This window comes from Scyliorhinus torazame, chromosome 7 (genome assembly GCF_047496885.1).
Source record: "Scyliorhinus torazame isolate Kashiwa2021f chromosome 7, sScyTor2.1, whole genome shotgun sequence".
NCBI lineage: Eukaryota > Metazoa > Chordata > Chondrichthyes > Carcharhiniformes > Scyliorhinidae > Scyliorhinus > Scyliorhinus torazame.
The window spans coordinates 87,991,475-88,018,074 of record NC_092713.1 but is presented as its reverse complement, the minus strand read 5'-3'; the positions used below and the strand labels follow the sequence as shown (position 1 = coordinate 88,018,074).

The 26,600-nt window shown below is 48.7% G+C and overlaps 1 protein-coding gene across 1 annotated transcript in view; it reads left to right on the top strand.

Moving 5' to 3' along the window:
* cyp4t8 (cytochrome P450, family 4, subfamily T, polypeptide 8) overlaps positions 1-26,600 on the top strand; it is a 162,726-nt gene that overhangs the window by 6,252 nt on the left and 129,874 nt on the right. The window contains exon 2 of the mRNA XM_072511029.1: positions 2,139-2,283. Within this exon, the coding sequence (XP_072367130.1) occupies positions 2,139-2,283 (145 nt within the window). The remainder of the gene's footprint in view (positions 1-2,138; positions 2,284-26,600) is intronic.

Sequence of the window (26,600 nt, the reverse complement as noted above, 5' to 3'; positions counted from 1 at the left end):
CCTTTTAACTTCCTGGTTGGCTGTCTGTTATTACAAATGTAATACTTTACAAGGTGGTTCTGTTTTAAAATGTTTCTTTTTAACTTAAGGTGAAACAGAATTTTTTGGAAGGGGGGATATAGGTCACACTAAACCTCTGACCAGAGACAGGCCCATCTGATCTGATTATCATGGAAAAGAAACTCAAGCAAAAACTGATTGAAAATCAAGTGATAGTGTTCAAACCTTGACACACTAAAGAGACAGCTGCATTCATTCATGTATACTCCTACTGAAGACAAGGTCTTGACTCATTATCTGCCGAGGCTTCAACCTGAGCCATTTTCTTGGCATTTCTTTTGTCGGTTGTTGTTTGCCATTGCTTTCCACTCTCAGGGGCAGGGTAAAGAGGGAGGTCTCAAGTCTACCTCAACCAGAACAGGTTGGTTAAAGGAATGTTTGTAGAGTACTATTGGTAGTTAGCTCAACCACATGCTAGCCAACTGAGCTGACCGGCCCCGACAAGTTCATAAGATCATGAAAAATAATAGGACGGGCAGGCCATCAATCTGCTCTGTCATTCAATAAGATTGTGGCTGTACTTGATTGTCGCCATAACTCAATTTTGCTGCCTTCATAACCCTTGACTCCCTTGTTGACCTGTCTAATATATTCAATGACTCGGTCTCTGCTGTTCTCTCGAGAAGAGAATTCCAAAAACGAATGACCCTCTGAGAGAAGATGTTTCTCTTCATCTCAGCCTTAACTCAGAAACCCCTTATTTTTAAATTGTTCACCTAGTTCTAGATTACCCACATGGGGAAACATCCTCTCAATTTTTGAAGACAGAGAGAGAGAGAGAGAGACTGCGGCCTTTGTGAAAAGCAGGGAAAGACTGGGGATGTGCTAGCAACCACGCGGGATGATGGTGAGAGCTGGTTCTTTATTCATAAAGAAGAAGATGGAACAGACAGGATTTCGGGAGATTCAAAGAGCAAGGAGACATCAAGGTGGGCCTTGCTGGTGGAGGTATGTTCAGGAGTACTCAGGCTGAGTGAGATTTTTTTTTGAAAGCTACTGAAAGATTCAACTATGCGTGGAAGGGAGAAGTGAGTCCGATGGATAGCTGCGAGTACCTTAGGACTGGATCTTGTAATGCTATATATCTGCCAGAAGTAGTGCACAGTGAACATAGTTGTAATTCATATCTTGATTGAATTATTTAGTTAATGCACAAGTACCTTTTCTTTAGTTTGCTACAGTTGTTGCTTGATAAGTGATGTTCAGTTTAGTTTCCTTGAGACGATGTAAGTCTTAAAATATGAAATCTTGTTCTTTAGTTTTTTCAGTTAATTGCTGGGAAGATATTTTACTTTAAAGTTACTGGTCTCTACAGAGATGGTAGAACTGTGAGAATACTTATATGTGATTGGCTGATTATCTGCTGGTTGACATCACTCATGCTGCACACCAGGAAACCACCTGGACTTGACAGAAGAGTTAAATGCCAAGAGGAGAAACCACCTTTTGAGTCCAGCATGACTCTTCTTCAGAGTTCTGAACATTGACTCTATTTCTCTCTCCACAGATGCTGCCAGACCTGCTGAGTTTTCCCAACATTTATGTTTTGTTTAAATTAAAAGAATTATATTAAAAATGTGAATTTTTAAAATCATATTGGAGAAAGCTGATGCTCCACAAATCTAAAATTATGTTTTCATGGCCAGTGAGGCTGATCAGCAGTAATTATGAACTAAGTATGCAGTTAACAATCCAGTTACAGTTCATTCAACAAGATGTACTTTTTGAGTGGCTTTTGCAGCAATACTAATAGTGTAAAAAGGTAAGTTCTTGTGGAGATCGGTGATTTTTAATTGCCTGCAGACTGGGGAAACTTCAAAAGCGAATCCTCTGAATTACTGCATTTAACTACACATATGTGGATTCCAGAAGTGGCTCTTAGTTTCAGAGGAATTCTGATAGTTTGACCATTATTACTCCTGCAACATCGGGACCATTGTTAACTTCTTTATGCTGTCACCAAAATATGCTAACTTTGTCTGCTTTAAGCCTTATGTCTCATATCAAGAAGGGGTTCCACAGGTAAAATCTTTCAAACCTGTTAATATATGGTTTCATCTTGTTAAATTTCATTGCAGTTTCCTCAGGATGGAACAGATTTAGACAAGACCGTGACATGGACAAACCAATATCCATATGCCCACCCGATCTGGTTTGGCCCGTTTACAGTGTTCTTAAATATCAACCACCCTGATTACGTTAAAACATTGCTTACAACTGCAGGTAAGAATTTAAAGAGATTTGTATGGGAATGCAACCACCAGTTACTTATTTAGTTGCAAGGATCAGCTTTCAAATCATAATTGTTTTCATCATCAATGCAAAGAGAGGTACATGGGAAAGATATTTTGTGTTGAACACACTTAACAAATTGTAACTTCTGGCAATTTGGGTGGTATTGGATCAGTCACTTATACACCCTGTCTAATTTACCTTACCAATGTTGCTCGTTTTAGCCTTAGTTTATTTTCTCTAATTCTGTCACCTTTGCTCTTGAGTCGCCAGGTATCTTTCTGATACCGCCACGTGGTTCAAGTCCAAGTAATTATTAATAATCCAACACATCGCTTAGTAAGAGTTAGATCAACACTCATTTATTATATACAGCAATTAATACTTATACAATAATTCTACTTCTAAACTACTACCTACCACTAACAGGCCAATACTTAACTTTGGAAATGGCCCACCAGGTCAGGGAAACAAATGGCCTTTCGAATGGGTTCTGAGCCTGCGGGATTAAAAAGCTGGTACAGGTCGATAGTCAGGAGTGTCTATCTGGTAGCGATCGTTGGAGTAAATCTTACGGTTTCTTTCAGCAAGGGTCGCGAAGGGTGCGGAGCGGAGAAGAAGGGTCGAGTTGAACTTGGCCCCTATTCTTATAGTCCCCAGGGGCTTCCCGCCTCTCGGGGCGGACCTTGTACCTGGATCCAAGTGATTGGACCTGGTCCCAATCACTTGGTTCGATATTCTCCAATACTGGAGAGATTCCTTGATCAAGGGGTGGTCGTTTACCTTTCTTTGTGTCAGCTCCTGCTGGCGCCGAAAGGTCTAGGTCGGCTTTGTGTTGCTAATTTGTAGCAATTGTTCCCGGGGATTGCTGATTAATATGCAGATGGCTGGGGTGTTGTGATGTTGATGGCTGCAGGTATCGGTTTGGTCTGGCTTCCCCAGAGGCGAATACACTGTTTTACCTGCAGCTGTTTATTTGAGTCCTGTTGGCTGAATTTTCCATCAGCCTCTTCCGTTCGCCATTTTAAATCGGGGTTTGGCCCAACCACTCTCCTTGTCTGAATGACACAATTATATTTTTGGAAAACACATCAGATTTAGTTGTGTGTTTATCCAGTGGTGAAGTAAGTTTGTCTCATAATATATTACAGTAATAGCACCACAGCCTAGGGGCTGTTTAGCACAGGGCTTTGAAAGCAGAACAAGGCAGGCCAGCAGCACAGTTCGATTCCCGTAACAGCCTCTCCGAACAGGTGCCGGAATGTGGCGACTAGGGGCTTTTCACAGTAACTTCATTTGAAGCCTACTTGTGACAATAAGCGATTTTTATTTAAAATGTTCGTCGACTTCCGGTGGCGGCTATGGAGGAGTAAGTCGCACATTTGGTGGTTCCCACTCTGGTCGGACTTTTGGACCTTTCCCCGGACTTTTTTCTGGTTTTAAACGGTGAATTCGAAGGCTGAGGCAATTGGGCACCGTTTCCACATATTAGTGTATGGAGCGGAGAATCAGAAGTGCACGAAAAGGCAGAAATAAAAAGTTAGCCAAGAGCTGTGTTGAAGCTGCAGCAGGAGACAGCATGGCTGAGGATCGGACCCCTGGGGTGGCAGCGCAGCGACCAACGAAGCAGTTGATGCAGATCATCCAGGACGGTTTTGCCAAGGAGAAGCGGGAATGTTTGGACCCGATTAAAGAATCGATCGATCGGCTAGAGAGCAGATTGGATGCCCAGGATCGGACAATTCAGAAGGTTGCGAAGGCGCTGGCTGAACAGGAGGGGCATCAAACAGCAGTGGAGCTGGAGGTGGGGATGCTTCGGGACCAGCAAAAAAGGCTTCTGGAGAAGGTGGAGGACCTTGAAAATTGGTCCCGCCGGCAGAACTTAAGAATTGTCGGGCTCTCGGAGGGGGCTGAGGGAGCAGACGCTGGGCTATACGTAGCGGGTATTTTCGAAAAACTGCTGGGGGAGGGGGTGTTCCTCCGACCGTTGGAGGTGGACAGGGTGTACAGAGCGCTTGCAAGGAAGCCGCGAGCGGGGGACTCTCCGAGGGTAATGGTGGTGAGATTTCATAGGTTCCTGGACAAGGAATGTATTCTTCGGTGGGCCAAGCGAACACGGAGTTGTAAGTGGGACAACAGTATCCTGCGGATGTACCAGGACCTGACCGTGGAGGTGGTGAGGAAGAGAGCAGGCTTTAACCAAGTCAAGTCAATCTTCTTCAAGAAACAGGTGAAGTTCGGTCTACTGTATCCGGCTCGTCTTTGGGTCACACATGAGGACCAGCATCATTATTTTGATTCGCCCGAAGATGCGCTGTACTTTGCTAAAAGAAAAGGACTGGTGGGGTCTGAGAACTCTCGAACTTTGAGGCAACTTGTTGGCCTATATTGGGCCCTTTTTCCTTTTTTTAATGTTTTAAATTGGGTTTGCCTCCTCTTACCGTTTAAAAAAAACAAAGAACAAAGAAAATTACGGCACAGGAACAGGCCCTTCAGCCCTCCCAGCCTGCACCGATCCAGATCCTTTATCTAAACCTGTCGCCTATTTTCCAAGGATCTACTTCCCTCTGTTCCCCGCCCATTCATATATCTGTCTAGATGCATCTTAAATGATGCTATCGTGCCCGCCTCTACCACCTCCACTGGCAAAGTGTTCCAGGCACCCACCACCCTCTGCGTAAAAAACTTTCCACTCACATCTCCCTTAAACTTTCCCCCTCTCACCTTGAAATCGTGACCCCTTGTAATTGACACCTCCACTCTTGGAAAAAGCTTGTTGCTATCCACCCTGTCCATATCTCTCATAATTTTGTAGACCTCAATCAGGTTCCCCCTCAACCTCCGTCATTCCAACGAAAACAATCCTAATCTACTCAACCTTTCTTCATAGCTAGCACCCTCCATACCAGGTAACATCCTGGTGAACCTCCTCTGCACCCTCTCTAAAGCATCCACACCCTTCTGGTAATGTGGCGACCAGAACTGTACGCAGTTTTCCAAATGTGGCCTAACCAAGTCCTATACAAGTGTAACATGACCTGCCGACTCTTGTACTCAATACCCCGTCCGATGAAGGCAAGCATGCTGTATGCCTTCTTGACCACTCTATCGACCTGCGTTGCCACCTTCAGGGTACAATGGGCCTGAACTCCCATTCCTCTCTGTACATCAATTTTCCCCAGGACCTTTCCATTGACCGTATAGTCCGCTCTTGAATTAGATCTTCTAAAATGCATCACCTCGCATTTGCCTGGATTGAACTCCATCTGCCATTTCTCTGGCCAACTCTCCAATCTATCTATATTTTGCTGTATTCTCTGACAGTCCTCCTCGCTATCTGCAACTCCACCAATCTTTGTGCCATCTGCAAACTTGCTAATCAGACCACCTATACCTTCGTCCAGATCATTTATGTATATCACAAAAACAGTGGTCCGAGCACGGATCCCTGTGGAACACCACTAGTCACCGTTCTCCATTTTGAGACACTCCCTTCCACCACTACTCTTTGTCTCCTGTTGTCCAGCCAGTTCTTTATCCATCCAGCTAGTACACCCTGAACCCCATACGACTTCACTTTTTCCATCAACCTGCCATGGGAAACTTTATCAAATGCCTTACTGAAGTCCATGTATATGACAGCTACAGCCCTTCCCTCATCAATTAACTTTGTCACTTCCTCAAAAAATTCTATTAGGTTTGTAAGACATGACCTTCCCTGCACAAAACCATGCTGCCTATCACTGATAAGTCTATTTTCTTCCAAATGTGAATAGATCCTATCCCTCAGTATCTTCTCCAACAGTTTGCCTACCACTGACGTCAAGCTCACAGGTCTATAATTCTCTGGAATATCCCTGCTACCCTTATTAAACAAAGGGACAACATTAGCAATTCTCCAGTCCTCGGGGACCTCACCCATGCTCAAGGATGCTGCAAAGATATCTGTTAAGGCCCCAGCTATTTCGTCCCTCGCTTCCTTCAGTAACCTGGGATAGATCCCATCCGGACCTGGGGACTTGTCCACCTTAATGCCTTTTAGAATACCCAAAACTTCCCTCTTCCTTATTCCGACTTGACCTAGAGTATTTAAACATCCATCCACAGCCTCAACATCCATCATGTCCCTCTCCTTGGTGAATACTGATGCAAAGTACTCATTAAGAATCTCACCCATTTCCTCTGACTCCACGCATAAATTCCCTCTTTTGTCTTTGAGTGGGCCAATCCTTTCTCTAGTTACCCTTTTGCTCCTTATATACGAATAAAAGGCTTTGGGATTTTCCTTAACCCTGTTAGCCAAAGATATTTCATGACCCCTTTTAGCCCTCTTTATTGCGCGTTTGAGATTTGTCCTACTTTCCCGATATTCCTCCAAAGCTTCATCAGTTTTAAGTCGCCTAGATCTTATGTATGCTTCCTTTTTCATCTTAGCTAGTCTCACAATTCCACCCGTCATCCATGGTTCCCTCATCTTGCCATTTCTATCCCTCATTTTCGCAGGGACATGTCTGTCCTGCACTCTAATCAACCTTTCCTTAAAAGACTCCCACATTTCATATGTGGATTTACCCTTAAACAGCTGCTCCCAATCCACATTCCCTAGCTCCTGCCGAATTTTGTTATACTTGGCCTTTCCCCAATTTAGCACGCTTCCTTTAGGACAACTCTCGTCTTTGTCCATGAGTATTCTAAAACTTACGGAATTGTGATCGCTATTCCCAAAGTAATCACCGACTGAAACTTCAACCACCTGGCCGGGATCATTCCCCAATACCAGGTCCAGTATGGCCCCTTCCCGAGTTGGGTTATTTACATACTGCTCTAAAAAACTCTCCTGGATGCTCCTTACAAATTCTGCTCCATCTACGCCTCCAACACTACATGAGTCCCATTCAATGTTGGGGAAGTTAAAATCTCCCATCACGACCATCCTATTGCTCCTACATTTTTCTATAATCTGTCTACACATTTGTACCTCTACTTCAAGCTCGCTTTTGGGAGGCCTGTAGTAAAGTCCCAACAATGTTACTGCACCCTTCCTATTTCTTAGCTCTACCCATATTGCCTCAGTGCTCAAATCCTCCATCGTGCCCTCCTTAATCACAGCTGTGATATCATCTCTGACCAGTAATCCAACTCCTCCACCCCTTTTACCTCCCTCTCTATGCCTCCTGAAGCATCTATACCCTGGGATATTTAGTTGCCAGTCTTGCACTTCCCTCAACCAAGTCTCAGTAATACCAATAACATCATATTCCCAGGTACTAATCCAAGCCCTAAGTTCATCTGCCTTACCTGCTACACTTTTCGCATTGAAGCAAATGCACCTCAGACCACTTGTCCCTTTACGTTCATCATCTCTTCCCTGTCTACTCGTCCCCTGAGTCACATTGAGTTTATTATCTAGTACCTTACTGGCTTTAGTTGCTGCCTCTTTACTGACCTCTAACTTCCTAATCTGGTTCCCATCCCCCTGCCACATTAGTTCAAAACCTCCCCAACAGTGTTAGCAAAAGCACTCCCTAGCCCAGTGATTACAAATATAATATCAAATAATGAATAAGTGAAAGGAATAAAGATTTTACTTAACAATCGCAATACTTACCAACACACAGAGTTAAATTTCTCCCAGCTACTGCTAATTGGAGCACTTTCCTTACCAGCCAATCAGGTCACTGCTTTGCTGTGATGTCACTCTTCGAGGTAAGTATTTTAATTTTTTAAAGAGGAAAACTTACCTTCCCGACAGACCCCTGGCCACTGCTCCCGCCGAAAATTGAAGGCTGCTTCTCCGGCAGCTGTGTCCCTGCCGCTCACCTCGTGCTGCTTTATCCTGTGTCCCTGCCACTCTCCTCGCGCTCTTTTATCCTGTGTCCCCGCCGCTCTCCTCGCGCTCTTTTATACTGTGTCCCGCCGCTCTCCTCGCGCTCTTTCACTGTGTCCCCGCCGCTCTCCTCGCGCTCTTTTATCCTGTGTCCCCATCGCTCTCCTCGCGCTCTTTTATCCTGTGTCCCCATCGCTCTCCTCGCGCTCTTTTATCCTGTGTCCCCGCCGCTCTCCTCGCGTTCTTTTATCCTGTGTCCCCGCTGCTCTCCTCGCGCTCTTTCACTGAGTCTCCCCTGCTCTCCTCGCGCTCTTTCACTGAGTCCCTGCCGCTCTTTCACTGCAGACTGTGATGTCACAGTTCAACTTCTTTCCACTTCTACCTGCCCTCGAGTCTCCCTCTTACATAAGAACATAAGAACTAGGAGCAGGAGTAGGCCATCTGGCCCCTCGAGCCTGCTCCACCATTCAATGAGATCCTGGCTGATCTTTTGTGGACTCAGCTTCACTTTCCGGCCGGAACACCATAACCCTTAATCCCTTTATTCTTCAAAAAACTATCTATCTTGGAGCCTCTACTGCTTCACTGGGCAAGGAATTCCATAGATTCACAACCCGTTGGGTGAAGAAGTTCCTCCGAAACTCAGTCCTAAATCTACTTCCCCTTATTTTGAGGCTATGCCCCCTAGTTCTGCTTTCACTCGCCAGTGGAAACAACCTGCCCGCATCTATCCTATCTATTCCCTTCATAATCTTATATGTTTCGATAAGATCCCCCCTCATCCTTCTAAATTCCAACGAGTACAGTCCCAGTCTACTCAACCTCTCCTCGTAATCCAACCCCTTCAGCTCTGGTATTAACCTAGTGAATCTCCTCTGCACACCCTCTAGTGCCAGGACGTCCTTTCTCGAGTAAGGAGACCAAAACTGAACACAATACTCCAGCTGTGGCCTCACTAACTCCTTATACAATTGCAGCATAACCTCCCTAGTCTTAAACTCCATCCCTCTAGCAATGAAGGACAAAATCCGAAGGGCCTGTACTGCGCTGTATTGTTCTATGTTCTATAGTGTAGGTTAGATGGCTTTTGTTTCGGTGCAACATCGTGGGCCGAAGGGCCTGTACTGCGCTGTATTGTTCTATGTTCTATGTTCTAAAATTCCATTTGCCTTCTTAATCACCTGTTGCACCTGTAAACCAACTTTTTGAGACTCATGCACTAGCACACCCAGGCCTCTCTGCACAGCAGCATGTTTTAATATTTTATCATTTAAATAATAATCCCTTTAGCTGTTATTCCTACCAAAATGGATAATCTCACATTTGTCAACATTGCATTCCATCTGCCAGACCCTAGCCCATTCACTTAGCCTATCCAAATCCCTCTGCAGACTTCCACTATCCTCTGCACTTTTTGCTTTACCACTTGTCTTACTGTCGTCTGCAAACTTGGACACATTGCCCTTGGTCCCCAACTCCAAATCATCGATGTAAATTGTGAACAGTTGTGGGCCCAACACTGATCCCTGAGGGACACCACTAGCTACTGATTGCCAACCAGAGAAACACCCATTAATTTCCACTCTTTGCTTTCTATTAATTAACCAATCCTCTATCCATGCTACTACTTTCCCCTTAATGCCGTGCATCTTTATCTTATGCAGTAACCTTTTGTGTGGCACCTTGTCAAAGGCTTTCTGGAAATCCAGATATACCACATCCATTGGCTCCCCGTTATCTACCGCACTGTTAATGTCCTCAAAAAATTCCACTAAATTAGTGAGGCACGACCTGCCCTTTATGAACCCATGCTGCGTCTGCCCAATGGGACAATTTCCATCCAGATGCCTCGCTATTTCATCCTTGATGATAGATTCCAGCATCTTCCCTACTACCGAAGTTAAGCTCACTGGCCTATAATTACCCGCTTTCTGCCTACCTCCTTTTTTAAACAGTGGTGTCACGTTTGCTAATTTCCAATCCGACGGGACCACCCCAGAGTCTAGTGAATTTTGGTAAACTATCACTAGTGCATTTGCAATTTCCCTAGCCATCTCTTTTAGCACTCTGGGATGCATTCCATCAGGTCCAGGAGACTTGTCTACCTTAAGCCCCATTAGCTTGCCCATCACTACCTCCTTGGTGATAACAATCCTCTCAAGGTCCTCACCTGTCATAGCCTCATTTTCATCAGTCACTGGCATGTAATTTGTGTCTTCCACTGTGAAGACCGACCCAAAAAACCTGTTCAGTTCCTCAGCCATTTCCTCATCTCCCATTATTAAATCTCCCTTCGCATCCTCTAAAGGACCAATATTTACCTTAGCCACTCTTTTTTGTTTTATATATTTGTAGAAACTTTTACTATCTGTTTTTATATTCTGAGCAAGTTTACTCTCATGATCTATCTTACTCTTTATAGCTTTTTTAGTAGCTTTCTGTTGCCCCCTAAAGATTTCCCAGTCCTCTAGTCTCCCACTGATCTTTGCTACTTTGTATGTTTTTTCCTTCAATTTGATACTCTCCTTTATTTGCTTAGATATCCACAGTCGATTTCCCCTCTTTTTACCGTCCTTCCTTTTTGTTGGACTAAACCTTTGCTGAGCACTGTGAGAAATCACTTGGAAGGTTCTCCACTGGTCCTCAACTGTTTCACCATAAAGTCTTTGCTCCCAGTCTACCTTAGCTAGTTCTTTCATCCCATTGTAATCTCCTTTGTTTAAGCACAAAACACTAGTGCTTGATTTTACCTTCTCACCCTCCATCTGTATTTGAAATTCAATGATATTGTGATCGCTCTTTCCGAGAGGATCCCTAACTATGAGATCCTGAATCAATCCTGTCTCATTACACAGGACCAGATCTAGGACCGCTTGTTCCCTCGTAGGTTCCATTACATACTGTTCTAGGAAACTATCGCGGATACATTCTATAAACTCCTCCTCAAGGCTGCCTTGACCGACCTGGTTAAACCAATCGACATGTAGATTAAAATCCCCCATGATAACTGCTGTACCATTTCTACATGCATCAGTTATTTCTTTGTTTATTGCCTGCCCCAACATAATGTTACTATTTGGTGGCCTATAGACTACTCCTATCAGTGACTTTTTCGCCTTATTATTCCTGATTTCCACCCAAGTGGATTCAACCTTATCCTCCATAGCACCAATGTCATCCCTTACTGTTGCCCGGATGTCATCCTTAAATAACAGAGCTACACCACCTCCCTTACCATCCACTCTGTCCTTCCGAATAGTTTGATACCCTCGGATATTTAACTCCCAGTCGTGACCAACCTTTAACCATGTTTCAGTAATGGCCACTAAATCATAGTCATTCACGATGATTTGCGCCATCAACTCATTTACCTTATTCCGAATACTAAGAGCATTCAGGTAAAGTACACTTCTGTTGGCTTTTTCCCCTCTGTTCTGAATCTTAACACCTCGATCAGTAACCTCTCCTAAGTTATATTTCCTCTTAACCTTTCTCCTAATTTTCCTTGTCGTTGAACCCATATCTTCATGTAACAACCTGCCGCGTCGCTTACCATTAATGTTTTCACTTCCCGTTTTATTTCTTTTAGTATTCCTGGTCCTATTCACTGAGCTCCCCTCAGTCACTGTACCTTGTACTGTCGCCCTTTTTGATTTTTGACTATGGCTTCTCTGCCTTACACTTTCCCCCTTACTGCCTTTTGTTTCTGTCCCTGTTTTACTACCTTCCAACCTCCTGCATCGGTTCCCATCCGCCTGCCACATTAGTTTAAACTTTCCCCAACAGGTCTAGCAAACACCCCCACTAGGACTTTGGTTCCAGTCCTGCCCAGGTGCAGACCGTCCGGTTTGTACTGGTCCCACCTCCCCCAGAACCGGTTCCAATGCCCCAGGAATTTGTATCCCTCCCTCTTGCACCATCTCTCGAGCCACGCATTCATCCTATCTATCCTGACATTCCTACTCTGACTAGCTCGTGGCACTGGTAGCAATCCTGAGATTACTACCTTTGAGGTCCTACTTTTTAGTTTAACTCCTAACTCCCTAAATTCAGCTTGTAGGACCTCGTCCCGTTTTTTACCTATATCGATGGTGCCTATGTGCACCACGACAACTAGCTGTTCACCCCCCCCCCCCCCCGAATGTCCTGCAACCACTCCGAGACATCCTTGACCCTTACACCAGGGAGGCAACATACCATCCTGGATTCTCGATTGCGTCCGCAGAGCCGCCTGTCTATTCCCCTTACAATTGAGTCCCCTATCGTTATAGCCCTGCCATTCTTCTTCCTGCCCAGCTGTGCAGCAGAGCCAGCCATGGTGCCATGAAGCTGGCTGCTGCTGCCTTCCCCTGGTGAGCCATCTCCCTCAACAGTATCCAAAGCGGTATATCTGTTTTGCAGGGAGATGACCGCAGAGGACACCTGCACTGCCTTCCTACTCTTGCTCTGTCTTTTGGTCACCTATTTTCTATCTCCCTCAGTACCTTTCACCTGCGGTGTGACCAACTCGCTAAACGTGCTATCCACGACATCCTCAGCATCGCGGATGCTCCAAAGTGAGTCCATCCGCAGCTCCAGAGCCATCAAGCGGTATACCAGGAGCTGCAACTGGACACACTTCTTGCACGTGAAGGACCCAGGGACAGTGGACGTGTCCCTGAGCTCCCACATCGCACATGCGGAGCATGACATGGGTCTGAGATCTCCTGCCATGTCTTAAACCTTCGGTTAACTTCAATAATTACAATTTACCAAAATAAATAAACAACAAAGAAAAAAATATATATCAATATACCAATGAAAAGAAAAAGAAAACAGAAACACTACTTTCCAGCCACTGACCTCGAGCCTTCCTCTTGATCTTCACAGCGGTTGTTTTTTACTCGATCTTTACTCGGCTGGGATCCTTACAGTGATTGTCTTTTTTATTTGGTTAGAGGAGGAGGTAGGGAGGGAAACACTGAAGAAGTTTTTCGGGTTGAACTGTCACTTGACAACAGCTCCTCCACAAACCACCTTCAAGATACGGTGACCACAATGCACTGATGCAAATTTTCCCCGCAACTGCCAATCAGCAGCTCCGCTCTACTGCCCTTTGCTGGACGTTTCTGTTTTTGCCGTTCTGTTTAAGGGGGGGGGGGAATTAAATTTTCTGTTTTCGGGTCCTTTTTCTCGGATGTTGGCAATGCCCCTTTTGTTTTTATTGATGTGCACTTTTGTGGAATGGAGACAGCCCTGTTTGAGTTTCGGTGGGTGGTGCTTTTGTTTTTGTGTTTTTTTGCTGTTAGGTGTTTGTCTGGGGATTATTAGATCAGGGAATTTGTTTGTATGAGCGGGGGCGGGGGGAGGGGGGGAGCGAGGGAACAATAGGTGGGAGACTTTGTGGCGCCAGGGGCAGGGGCCCCCAAGCTAGCTGGGTGAGCTAGCTCACGGAAGCACAGTGGGTGGTGTGCATATGTTCTGTTTACTAGATGGGTTAGGTCTTAGAGTAGTGTTGCTCGGGGGGGGGAGGATTTGTTCTGCTGACGAGGGAGGGACTTCGGTGGACGGACAGTGAGGAGGTCGGGCGTGGGGGCAGCTGTGGGGCGGGCCAGAGGATGTGCAGCATAGGGGCTGGAGGCGGGCCCAAGAAAGGGGATGGCTGATCGGCAGGGGGGTGGGGCACTTTGCCCCCCAACTAGGCTGATCACCTGGAATGTTTGAGGGCTAAATGGGCCGGTAAAGAGGGCACGTGTGTTTGTGCACCTGAGGGGACTGAAGGCGGACATGGTAATGTTGCAGGAGACGCACCTTAGAGTAGTGGACCAGGTCGGGTTTAGGAAAGGCTGGATTAGTCAGGTTTTCCACTCGGGGCTGGATACAAAGACGAGAGGGGTTGCGATCTTGATTAATAAGCGGATGACATTTGAGGTGTGTAGAATAGTCTCGGATGTGGGAGGTCGATATATCATGGTCAGTGGTAAGCTGCAGGGGATGAAGGTAGTGCTGGTTAATGTATATGCGCCAAATTGGGATGACGGGGAATTTATAAAGAGGGTGCTAGGGAAGATTCCGCACCTGGACTCGTACAAGCTGATCATGGGAGGGGACTTTAATACAGTTATTTATCCTGGCCTGGATCGGTCATGCTCGAGAATGGGCAGGGTGCCAGTAATGGCAAAGGAACTGAAAGGGTTCATGGAGCAGATGGGGGGGTTGGATCCATGGAGATTTAGGCAGTCGAGGGCAAAGGAGTTTTCTTTTTACTCCCGCGTACATAAGGTGTACTCTCGGATCGACTTCTTTGTCTTGGGTAGGGTCTTGCTGGCAGGGGTGGTGGATACGGGGTACTCGGCGATTACGAACTCGGACCATGCTCCGCACTGGGTTGACCTGCAGGTTAGTATGGATAGCAAGCAGCGCCCGCAATGGAGGTTGGATGTAGGGCTATTGGCGGATGAAGCGGTGTGCGAGAGACTGAGGAATTGTATGTTGAACTACCTGCAGGTTCATCATAGATTATCATAGAATTTACAGTGCAGAAGGAGGCCATTCGGCCCATCGAGTCTGCACCAGCTCTTGGAAAGAGCACCCGACCCAAGGTCAACACCTCCACCCTATCCCCATAACCCAGTAACCCCACCCAACACTAAGGGCAATTTTGGACACTAAGGGGCAATTTATCATGGCCAATCTACCTAACCTGCACATCTTTGGACTGTGGGAGGAAACCGGAGCACCCGGAGGAAACCCACGCACACACGGAGAGGATGTGCAGACTCTGCACAGACAGTGACCCAAGCCGGAATCGAACCTGGGACCCTGGAGCGGTGAAGCAATTGTGCTATCCACAATGCTACCGTGCTGCCCTGTGAATGATACGGGGGAGGTCTCAGCAGCGGTGGTCTGGGAAGTGCTGAAGGCATTGGTGAGAGGAGAGCTGATTTTGATCCAGGCTCACAGGGACAGGACGGATAGGGCAGAGATGGACCGACTGGTAAAAGAGATTTTACAAGTCGACAGGAGGCATGTGGAGGCTCCAGAAGCAGAGCTTTTAAGGGAACGCCGGAGGCTACAGGCGGAATCTGGCTTGTTAACAACAGGGGGGGCAGTGGAACAGCTCAGAAAGGCGAAGGGGGAGATATACGAGCATGGTGAGAAGGCCAGCAGGATACTTGCACAGCAGCTCAGAAAGAGGGAGGCAGCTAGAGAAATGGGGAAAGTTATTGACGGGGCTGGGAACTTAGTTGGGGACTCAGCAGGGGTGAGTAAGGCCTTCTGGGACTTTTACAGCAGGTTGTATAGGTTGGAATCCCCTGCGAGGCCAGAGGGGATGAGGCACTTCCTAGAGGGGCTGACGTTCCCAATGGTGGACGGGGAGCTGGTAGAAGGGCTGGGGACCCCGATCGGGTTGGAAGAGATAGTGGAGGGTTTGAAGGCCATGCAGTTGGGTAAGGCCTCGGGACCGGACGGGTACCCAGTTGAGTTCTGTAAAAAGTTCTCCGGAATATTGGGACCGGTGCTGTTGAAGGTGTTTAACGAGGCTACGGAAAGAGGGGTTCTGCCCCAGATGATGTCACAGGCCATGATCTCGCTAATCCTGAAACGGAACAAGGACCCGGAGCTATGTGGGTCTTACAGGCCAATTTCCCTGTTGAACGTAGATGCCAAACATCTGGCCAAAATGTTATCCTTCAGGATTGAGGACTGTGTACCGGACGTTATTGTGGAGGATCAGACGGGGTTCGTTAAGGGCAGGCAGCTGGTGGCCAATGTAAGAAGGCTGTTAAACGTGATCATGATGCCCCCGGAGAGCAGGGAGATGGAGGTAGTGGTCGCGATGGATGCGGAGAAAGCTTTTGACTGGGTTGAGTGGGATTATTTATGGGAGGTGCTGGAGCGGTTCGGATTTGGGAGGGGCTTTATTGACTGAGTTAGCTTGCTGTATGCTGTACCAGGCTCCGTTGGCAAGTTTACGGACAAACAGGACGACTTCGGACTATTTTAGACTGCACCGGGGTACGAGGCAGGGTTGGGACCTCTCCCCACTGCTGTTTGCGCTGGTAATAGAGCCGCTGGCAATTGCTCTGAGGGCCTCAAGGGGTGGTGGAGTACAGAGTCTCGCTGTATGCGAATGACCTGCTTTTGTATGTTTCAGATCCATTGGAGGGGATGGAAGTAATTATGGGAATTTTAGGGGAATTCGGCCAGTTTTCATTGTATAAGCTTAATATCGGGAAGAGCGAGACGTTTCTGGTCCAGGCTAGGGGTCAGGAGAGGCGACTAGGGGAACTGCCGTTCAGAGTGGTAGGGGACAGTTTCAGGTACCTGGGTATCCAAGTGGCGAGGGATTGGGACAGGCTACATAAATTGAACTTGGCCCAGTTGGTGGATCAGATGAAGGTGGATTTTCAGAGATGGGATACGCTCCCGTTGTCTCTGGCGGGCAGAGTTCAAACGTTAAAAATGAAGGCCCTACCGAGATTCTTATTCGTTTTCCAATGCCTCCCCATCCTCATCCGCAGTCCTTTTAAAAAATATATATATATTTTTATTCTCCTTTTTCACATTTTCTCCCACATTTACACCCATCAACAATAAACATTAATCAGCAAGATATGTCAATCCCCATAATAACAACGATCCCATCCGCCCACCAACCCCCAAACATCAGCCCACATGTTTACATAAACAAATGACAAAAAGGAATCAGGGATTACCCGTAGTCATCCTTAATCTACACAGCTCAATCGCAAGTGCAAACAGCAGGGGGGACATAGGACATCCCTGTCTCGTCCCACGGTGGAGAGAAAAGTATCTCAAACTGATATTATTTGTGCGGACACTCTCCTTCGGTTCCTTATATAATAGCTTTACCCAGTTCACAAACCTTGGTCCAAACCGCTCCAGCACTGCCATCAGGTACCCCCATTCTACCCGATCAAACACCTTCTCGGCGTCCAATGCCACAACTACCTGTTTCCTTTCTTTCCGCTGGTGCCATAACAACGTTCAAAACCCTCCTAATGTTCGAAAACAGCTGCCTCCCTTTCATGAACCCCGTCTGATCCTTCCCTATCACCTTCGGAAGGCACTCCTCCAGCCTACCCGCCAGTACCTTCGCCAACACTTTTACGTCCACATTCAGAAGTGATATGGGCCGATACGACCCACACTCCATCGGATCCTTATCTTTTTTTAGTTAACAGGGAAATCGATGCTTCCCTCCGAGCTTCCCCTCAGTTCGAACTTAACCTTCTCAAGGGTCAAGTATTCCAACAGGTCCCCCCGCCACGCCAGGGCACTGGGTGGAGAGGCTGCTCTCCATCCCAGCAGGATCCGCCTTCGGGCGATCAACGAGGCGAAGGCTATGATATCTGCCTCCGCTCCCGTTTCCAACCCTGACTGGTCCGACACCCCGAATATGGCCTCCTGGGGACCCGGGTCCAGTTTCACACGCACCACCTTGGAAATTACCCTAAACACCGCCTTCCAGTACTCCCCTAGCTTTGGACAGGACGAAAACATATGAATGTGATTTGCGGGCCCCTCCCCGCAAAGCTCACACACATCCTCTATTCCTTCAAAAAATTCGGCTCATCCTCGCCCTCGTGAGGTGCGCTCTATATACCACCTTCAGCTGTATCAGCCCCAACCTCGCACACGAGGTGGAGGCATTCACTCTCTGGAGCACCTCACACTAGACCCCCCTCCTCTATAACCTCTCCCAGCTCTTGCTCCCACTTTGCTTTGATCCCTTCCAATGGTGCCTTATCCTCTTCCAGAATAGCTCCGTACACCGCTGACACTGCCCCCTTCTCCAGTCCCCTTCTCATCAACACCTCCTCCAGCGATGTGGAGGCCGGTTCCTCTGGGAAGCTCTGTATCTCCTTCCTGGAAAAATCCCGAACATGCATGTACCTAAACACCTCTCCCTGCTCTAGCCCATACTTCGCTTCCAGCTCCCTCAATCCTGCAAACCGACCCCGAAGAAACAAATCTTTTAGCGTCTTAATCCCCTTCTCTTCCCATTTCCGAAAACTTCCATCCCACCTCACTGGCTCAAATCTGTGATTCCCCCGAATCGGCATTTCCCTTGACCCTGCCCCCAACACGAAGTGTTGGTGAAACTGCCTCCAGATTTTCAATGAAGCCATTATTACCGGACTCCCTGAATATTTCCCCGGAGCTATCGGGAGCGGCGCTGTTGCAAGTGCCTTCAGCCCCGACCCCCTGCACAAACTCTCCTCCATTCTGACCCACTGAGAATCAACCCCTCTGACCCAGCTCCGCACTTTCTCCACGTTCGCCGCCCAGTAGTAGTACAACAGGTTTGGGAGACCCAAACTCCCTGCCTGCCTCCCCTCTGGAGCAGCATCTTTCTCACTCTGGCCACCTTCCCTCCCCATATGAATGAGGTCATCTTTCCCTCAATCTCCCTGAAAAAAGACTTTGGCAGGAAAATCGGTAGGCATTGTAAAATAAACATGAATCGCGGCAACACATTTTAACCACCTGTACCCGACCCGCCAGTGACAGAGAAAGGCCATCCCATCTTGCCAGATCGGCTTTCACTCTCCCCACCAAACTAGTGATGTTATACCTGCGAAGCCTCCCCCACTCCCGGGCAACCTGCACCCCCAGATACCTAAAATGAGTCCCTGCTCTACGGAATGGCAGCCCCCCCACCCCTGCCCCCGCCCCCGGCCGAGACACCACAAGTACTCACTCTTGTCCAGGTTCAACTTGTACCCCGAGAAAGACCCAAATACCCGCAGTAGCTCCAATATTCCTCCTATTGATGCACTCGGCTCCGACACATACAGCAGCAAGTCGTCGGCATATAAGGACACCCTATGCTCTATCCCCCCCCCCCCCCCCGCACTATTCCTCTCCATCCTCCCAACTTCTCAATACAATGGCCAACGGCTCAATCGCAAGTGCAAACAGCAGGGGGGACATAGGACATCCCTGTCTCGTCTCACGGTGGAGAGAAAAGTATCTCGTACTGATATTATTTGTGCGGACACTCGCCTTTGGTTCCTTATATAATAGCTTTACCCAGTTCACAAACCTTGGTCCAATCCCAAACCGCTCCAGCACTGCCATCAGGTACCCCCATTCTACCCGATCAAATGCCTTCTCGGCGTCCAATGCCACAACTACCTGTTTCCTTTCTTTCCGCCGGTGCCATAACAACGTTCAAAACCCTCCTAATGTTCGAAAACAGCTGCCTCCCTTTCACGAACCCCGTCTGATCCTCCCCTATCACCTTCGGAAGGCACTCCTCCAGCCTACCCGCCAGTACCTTCGCCAACACTTTTACGTCCACATTCAGAAGTGATATGGGCCGATACGACCCACACTCCATCTAGCTTTTTTTAGTAACAAGGAAATCGATGCCTGCCCCAAGGTTTGCGGCAACACCCCCTTCCCTATCACCTCCTCAAACATCCCCACCATCAGGGGTGCCAACCTATCCTTAAATTTTTTATAATATTCCACCGGAAACCCATCTGGCCCTGCCACCTTCCCCGACTGCATCCTCCCAATCGCTCCACTATTGCTCCTTCTAATGTAGCCCTGTCCCCCTCCCCTAGCCTCAGGTACTCCAACCCATCTAGAAATTCCTGCATCTCACGGTCTCCCCCGAGTGGCTCTGACTTGTACAACCTCTCATAAAACTCCTCAAAAACCTTGTTAATCAGCACTGGGGCCACCACCAACTTCCCTGCCCTTTCCTTCACCTGGAGAATTTCCCTTGCCACTGCCTCCCTCCGGAGTTGACCTGCTAACATGTTCATAGACTGCACCCCTTGCTCGTCTCAGTTGGCGCACCGCCTTCCTGGTGGACAGTCGGTCGAAGCTCGCCTGTAGTTCTTTCCACTTTTCCAGCTTCGCCGGGTCCCCATCCTCTGCATACCTCCTATCTACCTCCAACATCTCATCTATTACCCTCTGCCGCTCCAACCTCTCCTCTTTATCCACCCTGGCTTTAAATAAAATTACCTCACCTCTCACCACTGCCTTTAGAGCCTCCCAGACTACTGCCTTCGACACCTCACCCATACAATTGAAATCTACATATTCCTTAATTACCTTTTCAATTTTCTCACAGAACACTTGGTTCCCCAAAAGCCCCACATCCAGTTTCCACCCCGTTCTCTGCGCTGCCCCCTTCTCCAGCACCATATCCACCCAATGTGGAGTGTGATCTGACACTGCAATTGCAGAGTATTCCGACCCCTTGACTCCAGCCAGCAAAGCCTTCCCCACCACAAAAAAGTCGATCCGCGAGTATACCTTATGGACTGCTGAGAAAAACGAATACTCCCGTTCCCTTGGGTGCAGGAACCTCCAAGGGTCCACCCCTCCCATTTCCACCATTAGCCCAGCCAGCGCCTACGCCCCCCTGATGTGACCAGCGAGCGTGGCCGTGATCTGTCCAACCTTGGCTCCTGCACCAAGTTCCAGTCCCCCCCCACAATCAGCTCATGCGTGTCCAAGTCGGGAATAGCCCCAATCCTCGCGAAACCCACATCGTCCCAATTGGGACCGTATACACTTAACAGCGCCACTCATCTCCCCTCCAGTGCCCCTGTCACAATCACATATCTACCCCCCTGATCTGCCACCACCTTCTCCATCTGGAAGCGTACCCTTTTGCTGACCAGCACCGCTACCCCTCGAGGCCTTCCATCAAATCCGGAGTGAAACACTTGGCTAACCCAGCCCTTTTTAAGTCTCAGCTGGTCCTTCACCCTCAAGTGAGTCTCCTGCAGCATTGCTACATCGGCTTTCAAACTTTTAAGATGTGCAAGCACCCTTGACCTCTTGACCGGACTTCCTAGCCCTCTCACGTTCCACGTGATTATCCTTACTGGGGGTCTCTCACCCGCCCCGCCCCCCGACCCGCCCCTGTCCATTGTTAACATCGAACCCCTTCCCCCCCTCCCAAGAACCCCCCCTGCAAAAACATCCCCCAATATCCATCCCTCCACCTCCTCTTGCTCGCCTCGTAGGTCCATTGAAGCCTGCTATCCAGGCTCCAAAGTCCGCAGTCCTCTCACCTCACCCCCGTTCACTAACTGACTTTAGTTAGCTAGCGCAGGTGGCACCCCCCGCCAAGACCTCTCGCCCCCTTCCACCCAGTCCCAGAGAAAGAAACACCAAAACAAACCCAACAATCCAACCCCTACAATTCACTAACATAACATTTAACCGTCGCAACACAGAACGCCATTAACTTGAACTCTGTAACAATGCAAAGAGAAGTAAATTTCAATACAAATCAGTAAAAAGAAAGTTGTAACATATGTACATTTTCCAGCCGCTCAAACACAGTCGACAGTCTCTCTTCCAGTTCCGCTCTTCACGTCTGTCCCAAGCCTTCTGCCCTCACAAATGCCTCAGCCGCCTCCGCTGTCTCAAAATAAAAGTCTTTGGCGTTATATGTTACTCTCAACTTCGCCGGGTACACCACACCAAATCGCACCCCCTTCTTGTACAAAGCCGCTTTCACTCGCCCAAACGCCGCTCGTCTTTTTGCCAACTCCACCGTCAAGTCCTGGTAGATCCGAACCGCAGTACCATCCCACAGCACCTCACGCTCCTGCTTCGCACAGCTTAATACTTTCTCCTTCATGCAAAACTTATGGAAGCAGATAATTACTGCCCTTGGCGGCTCGTTCACTTTGGGCTTCGGCCTTAATGACCGATGAGCTCGGGCTAGCTCATACAGGGTGGGCTCTCACCCTCCCCCATCAGCTCCGCCAACTTCTTAGCGAAGTATTGCGTTGGCCTTGGGCCCTCTGTCCCTTCAGGCAAGCCCACAATTCTCAAATTGTGCCGCCTTGAGCGGTTTTCCAAGTCTTCCAGCTTTGCTCGGAGTCCTCTGTTAACCTCCACCACCCTCCGCAGCTCGTCCCCCATCGAGGTGACCTGGTCACTGTGTCGTGTCACGGCCTCCTCCACCTCCTTCATCTTCTCGCCCTGCTCTCCCACCTCGGCCGATGCCTTTGCCACCTCCACCCTCATCAGGCCGATTGCCTCCTCCACCCATGACCTCAACACGATCGCCATCTCTTTCCTCTTGGCCTCAATGTGCCTCACCAAATGTTTTTCCAGCTCCACCGCCATCACCTCGGTCATCTTCCCCACTGTAAGTAGTGCGGCCCCGCCTTGCAGTTCGGCTTCCGCCATAATGTCAACACTTTTGCTCGTCTTCTCCTTCGGCGGCGAACCCGTGTTTCCTCCTTTCTTCTACGCTGCTCTTCGCATCCTTTAGCGGCTTATTGTTTTTTATCTTCTTTCTTTTCTCCTCTCTCCCCCTTCACCCTCCTGCCCTTCATCAATCTGACATTCTTCCTTTTTGAAATAAAAAAGGGAGAGAGAAAAGAAAAAATAACTTTCACCAAACTTCCTTAAATCTTCTTTCCTTCTCTGCATTCACCTGGGACCAGGCTTCAACCTTCTTTCTTCTTCCTAGGTGGGAGCCATCCGACATGGAGCACCCTCCCTACATGGTGCCCTGGCCTCCGGCCTGCCGCCTCGGCCTCCTCGTAGCTCTGCCCCCGCTACTCTGACCTGCCGCGCCGGGCCCGGCGCCTCAGCCCCCGCCGCCCGACACCCGTGCGGGGTTCTTCGCCAGTTTTTAAACCGGCCCCGCTGGCTGCTCGTGGCGGCCCCAAAGGCCGACGATAGTCGGAGTGTGCGTGAGGACTCGAGGATTTCCCCAAAATCACGGCCACCGGCGGGAGCTCTTGTTGCTGCAGCCGCCCTGCTCGCCCATGCCACCAGAAGTCCCCACGCCACCAGAAGTCCCGTGGTCATTTTTTAAGCGGGTCAATAAAGTTATTGCGGGCTTCCTGTGGGGGGGGGGGGGGGCAAGTCCACTTGAGTGAATAGGGCAATGCTCGAGCGGAGTCGGGGGATGGTGGGCTGGCACTACTGAATTTCAGCAATTATTACTGGGCGGCTAATATAGCCATGGTGAGGAGGTGGCTGTTGGGGGGCGGGGGGCGGGGGGGGGGGGGGGGGGGGGGGGGAGAGTCGGCATGGGTGCTTATGGAGGCGGCTTCTTGGAAGGGCACAAGTCTAGGGGCGCTGGTAACGGCGCCTCTACCGTTCCCACCGGTGCAGTACCACCAGTCCAGTGGTGGTGGCGGCCCTGACAGTCTGGGGGCAGTGGAGGAGACATGTGGGAGCAGAGGGGGCATTGGTCTGGTCCCCAATCTGCGATAATTACCAGTTTGCCCTGGGGAGGATGGACGGGGGGTTCCGAATTTGACGGAGAGCAGGCATTGGGAGGATGGGGGACTTAGAACATAGAACGATACAGCGCAGTACAGGCCCTTCGGCCCACGATGTTGCACAAAAACAAAAGCCATCTAACCTACACTATGCCATTATCATCCATATGTTTATCCAATAAACTTTTAAATGCCCTCAATGTTGGCAAGTTCACTATTGTAGCAGGTAGGGCATTCCACGGCCTCACTACTCTTTGCGTAAAGAACCTACCTCTGACCTCTGTCCTATATCTATTACCCCTCAGTTTAAAGCTATGTCCCCTCGTGCCAGCCATTTCCATCCGCGAGAGAAGGTTCTCACTGTACACCCTATCTAACCCCCTGATCATTTTTTATGCCTCTATTAAGTCTCCTCTTAACCTTCTCTCCAACGAAAACAACCTCAAGTCCATCAGCCTTTCCTCATAAGATTTTCCCTCCATACCAGGCAACATCCTGGTAAATCTCCTCTGCACCCGCTCCAAAGCCTCCACGTCCTTCCTATAATGCGGTGACCAGAACTGTACGCAATACTCCAAATGCGGCCGTACCAGAGTTCTGTACAGCTGCAACATGACCTCCTGACTCCGGAACTCAATCCCTCTACCAATAAAGGCCAACACTCCATTGGCCTTCTTCACAACCCTATCAACCTGGGTGGCAACTTTCAGGGATCTATGTACATGGACACCTAGATCCCTCTGCTCATCCACACTTCCAAGAGCTTTACCATTAGCCAAATATTCCGCATTCCTGTTATTCCTTCCAAAGTGAATCACCTCACACTTCTCTACATTAAACTCCATTTGCCACCTCTCAGCCCAGCTCTGCAGCTTATCTATATCCCTCTGTAACCTGCTACATCCTTCCACACTATCGACAACACCACCGACTTTAGTATCGTCTGCAAATTTACTCACCCACCCTTCTGCGCCTTCCTCTAGGTCATTGATAAAAATGACAAACAGCAACGGCCCCAGAACAGATCCTTGTGGCACTCCACTTGTAACTGAACTCCATTCTGAACATTTCCCATCAACCACCACCCTCTGTCTTCTTTCAGCTAGCCAATTTCTGATCCACATCTCTAAATCACCCTCAATCCCCAGCCTCCGTATTTTCTGCAATAGCCTACCGTGGGGAACCTTATCAAACGCTTTGCTGAAATCCATATACACCACATCAACTGCTCTACCCTCGTCTACCTGTTCAGTCACCTTCTCAAAGAACTCGATAAGGTTTGTGAGGCATGACCTACCCTTCACAAAGCCATGCTGACTATCCCTGATCATATTATTCCTATCGAGATGATTATAAATCTTGTCTCTTATAATCCCCTCCAAGACTTTACCCACTACAGACGTGAGGCTCACCGGTCTATAGTTGCCGGGGTTGTCTCTGCTCCCCTTTTTGAACAAAGGGACCACATTTGCTATCCTCCAGTCCTCTGGCACTATTCCTGTAGCCAATGATGACATAAAAATCAAAGCCAAAGGTCCAGCAATCTCTTCCCTGGCCTCCCAGAGAATCCTAGGATAAATCCCATCAGGACCCGGGGACTTATCTATTTTCAGCCTGTCCAGAATTGCCAACACCTCTTCCCTACGTACCTCAATGCCATCTATTCTATTAGCCTGGGTCTCAGCATTCTCCTCCACAACATTATCTTTTTCCTGAGTGAATACTGACGAAAAATATTAATTTAGTATCTCGCCTATCTCTTCAGACTCTACACACAACTTCCCATCCCTGTCCTTGACTGGTCCTACTCTTTCCCTAGTCATTCGCTTATTCCTGACATACCTATAGAAAGCTTTTGGGTTTTCCTTGATCCTACTTGCCAAATACTTCTCATGTCCCCTCCTTGCTCGTCTTAGCTCTCTCTTTAGATCCTTCCTCGCTACCTTGGAACTATCCATCGCCCCAACTGAAACTTCACACCTCATCTTCACATAGGCCTCCTTCTTCCTCTTAACAAGAGATTCCACTTCTTTGGTAAACCACGGTTCCCTCGCTCGACGCCTTCCTCCCTGCCTGACCGGTACATACTTATCAAGAACACGCAGTAGCTGATCCTTGAACAAGCTCCACCTATCCACTGTGCCCAACACTTGTTTATAGAAGGGAGCCTCTCGCGGATGAGGGCGCTGGAGGAGAAGTTTACACTGGCGGGGGGAAATGAATTTCGATATCTGCAGGTACGGCACTTTCTGCGGAGGCAGGTACCAACCTTCCCACTCCTGCTGCTGAGGGGGATTCAGGACAGGGTGGTTTCTAGAGGATGGATAGGAGAGGGGAGCGTCTCGGACATATATAGAGAGCTTATGGGATCGGAAAGGATGCAGACCGAGGAGCTGAAGCAAAAGTGGGAGGAGGAACTGGCGGGAGAGATAGAGAAGGGCCTTTGGGCGGACGCGTTGAGTAGAGTCAACGCGACTGCGACATGTGCCAGGCTCAGCCTGATCTAATTTAAGGTCGTTCACCGGGCTCACATGACAGTGGCCCGGATGAGCAGATTCTTTGGGGTGGAGGACAGGTGTGCAAAATGAGCGGGAGTCCAGCGAACCATGTCCACATGTTCTGGGCATGTCCAAAGCTGAGGGGATTTTGGCAAGGGTTTGCCGACGTCAATCATAAGGGGAATAGACAGGCGGTTCTGCGGACGCAATCGAGACTCCAGGATGGTATGTTGCCTCCCTGGTGCAAGGGTCAAAGATATCTCGGAGTGGCTGCAGGACATTCTGGGGGGGGGGGGGGGGGGGAGGGTGAACAGCCAGCTGTCGTGGTGTACATAGGCACCAACGATATAGGTAAAAAACGGGACGAGGTCCTATAAGCTGAATTCAGGGAGTTAGGAGTTAAACTAAAAAGTAGGACCTCAAAGGTAGTAATCTCAGGATTGCTACCAGTGCCACAAGCTAGTCAGAGTAGGAATGTCAGGATAGATAGGGTGAATGCATGGCTCGAGAGATGGTGCAAGAGGGAGGGATTCAAATTCCTGGGGCATTGGAACCGGTTCTGGGGAGGTGGGATCAGTACAAACCGGACGGTCTGCACCTGGGCAGGACTGGAACCGATGTCCTCGGGGGGGGGCGGGGGGGGGGTGTTTGCTAGAGCTGTAGGGGAGGGTTTAAACTAATGTGGCAGGGGGATGGGAACCGATGCAGGAAGTCGGAAGGTAGTAAAACAGGGACAGAAACAAAAGGCAGTAA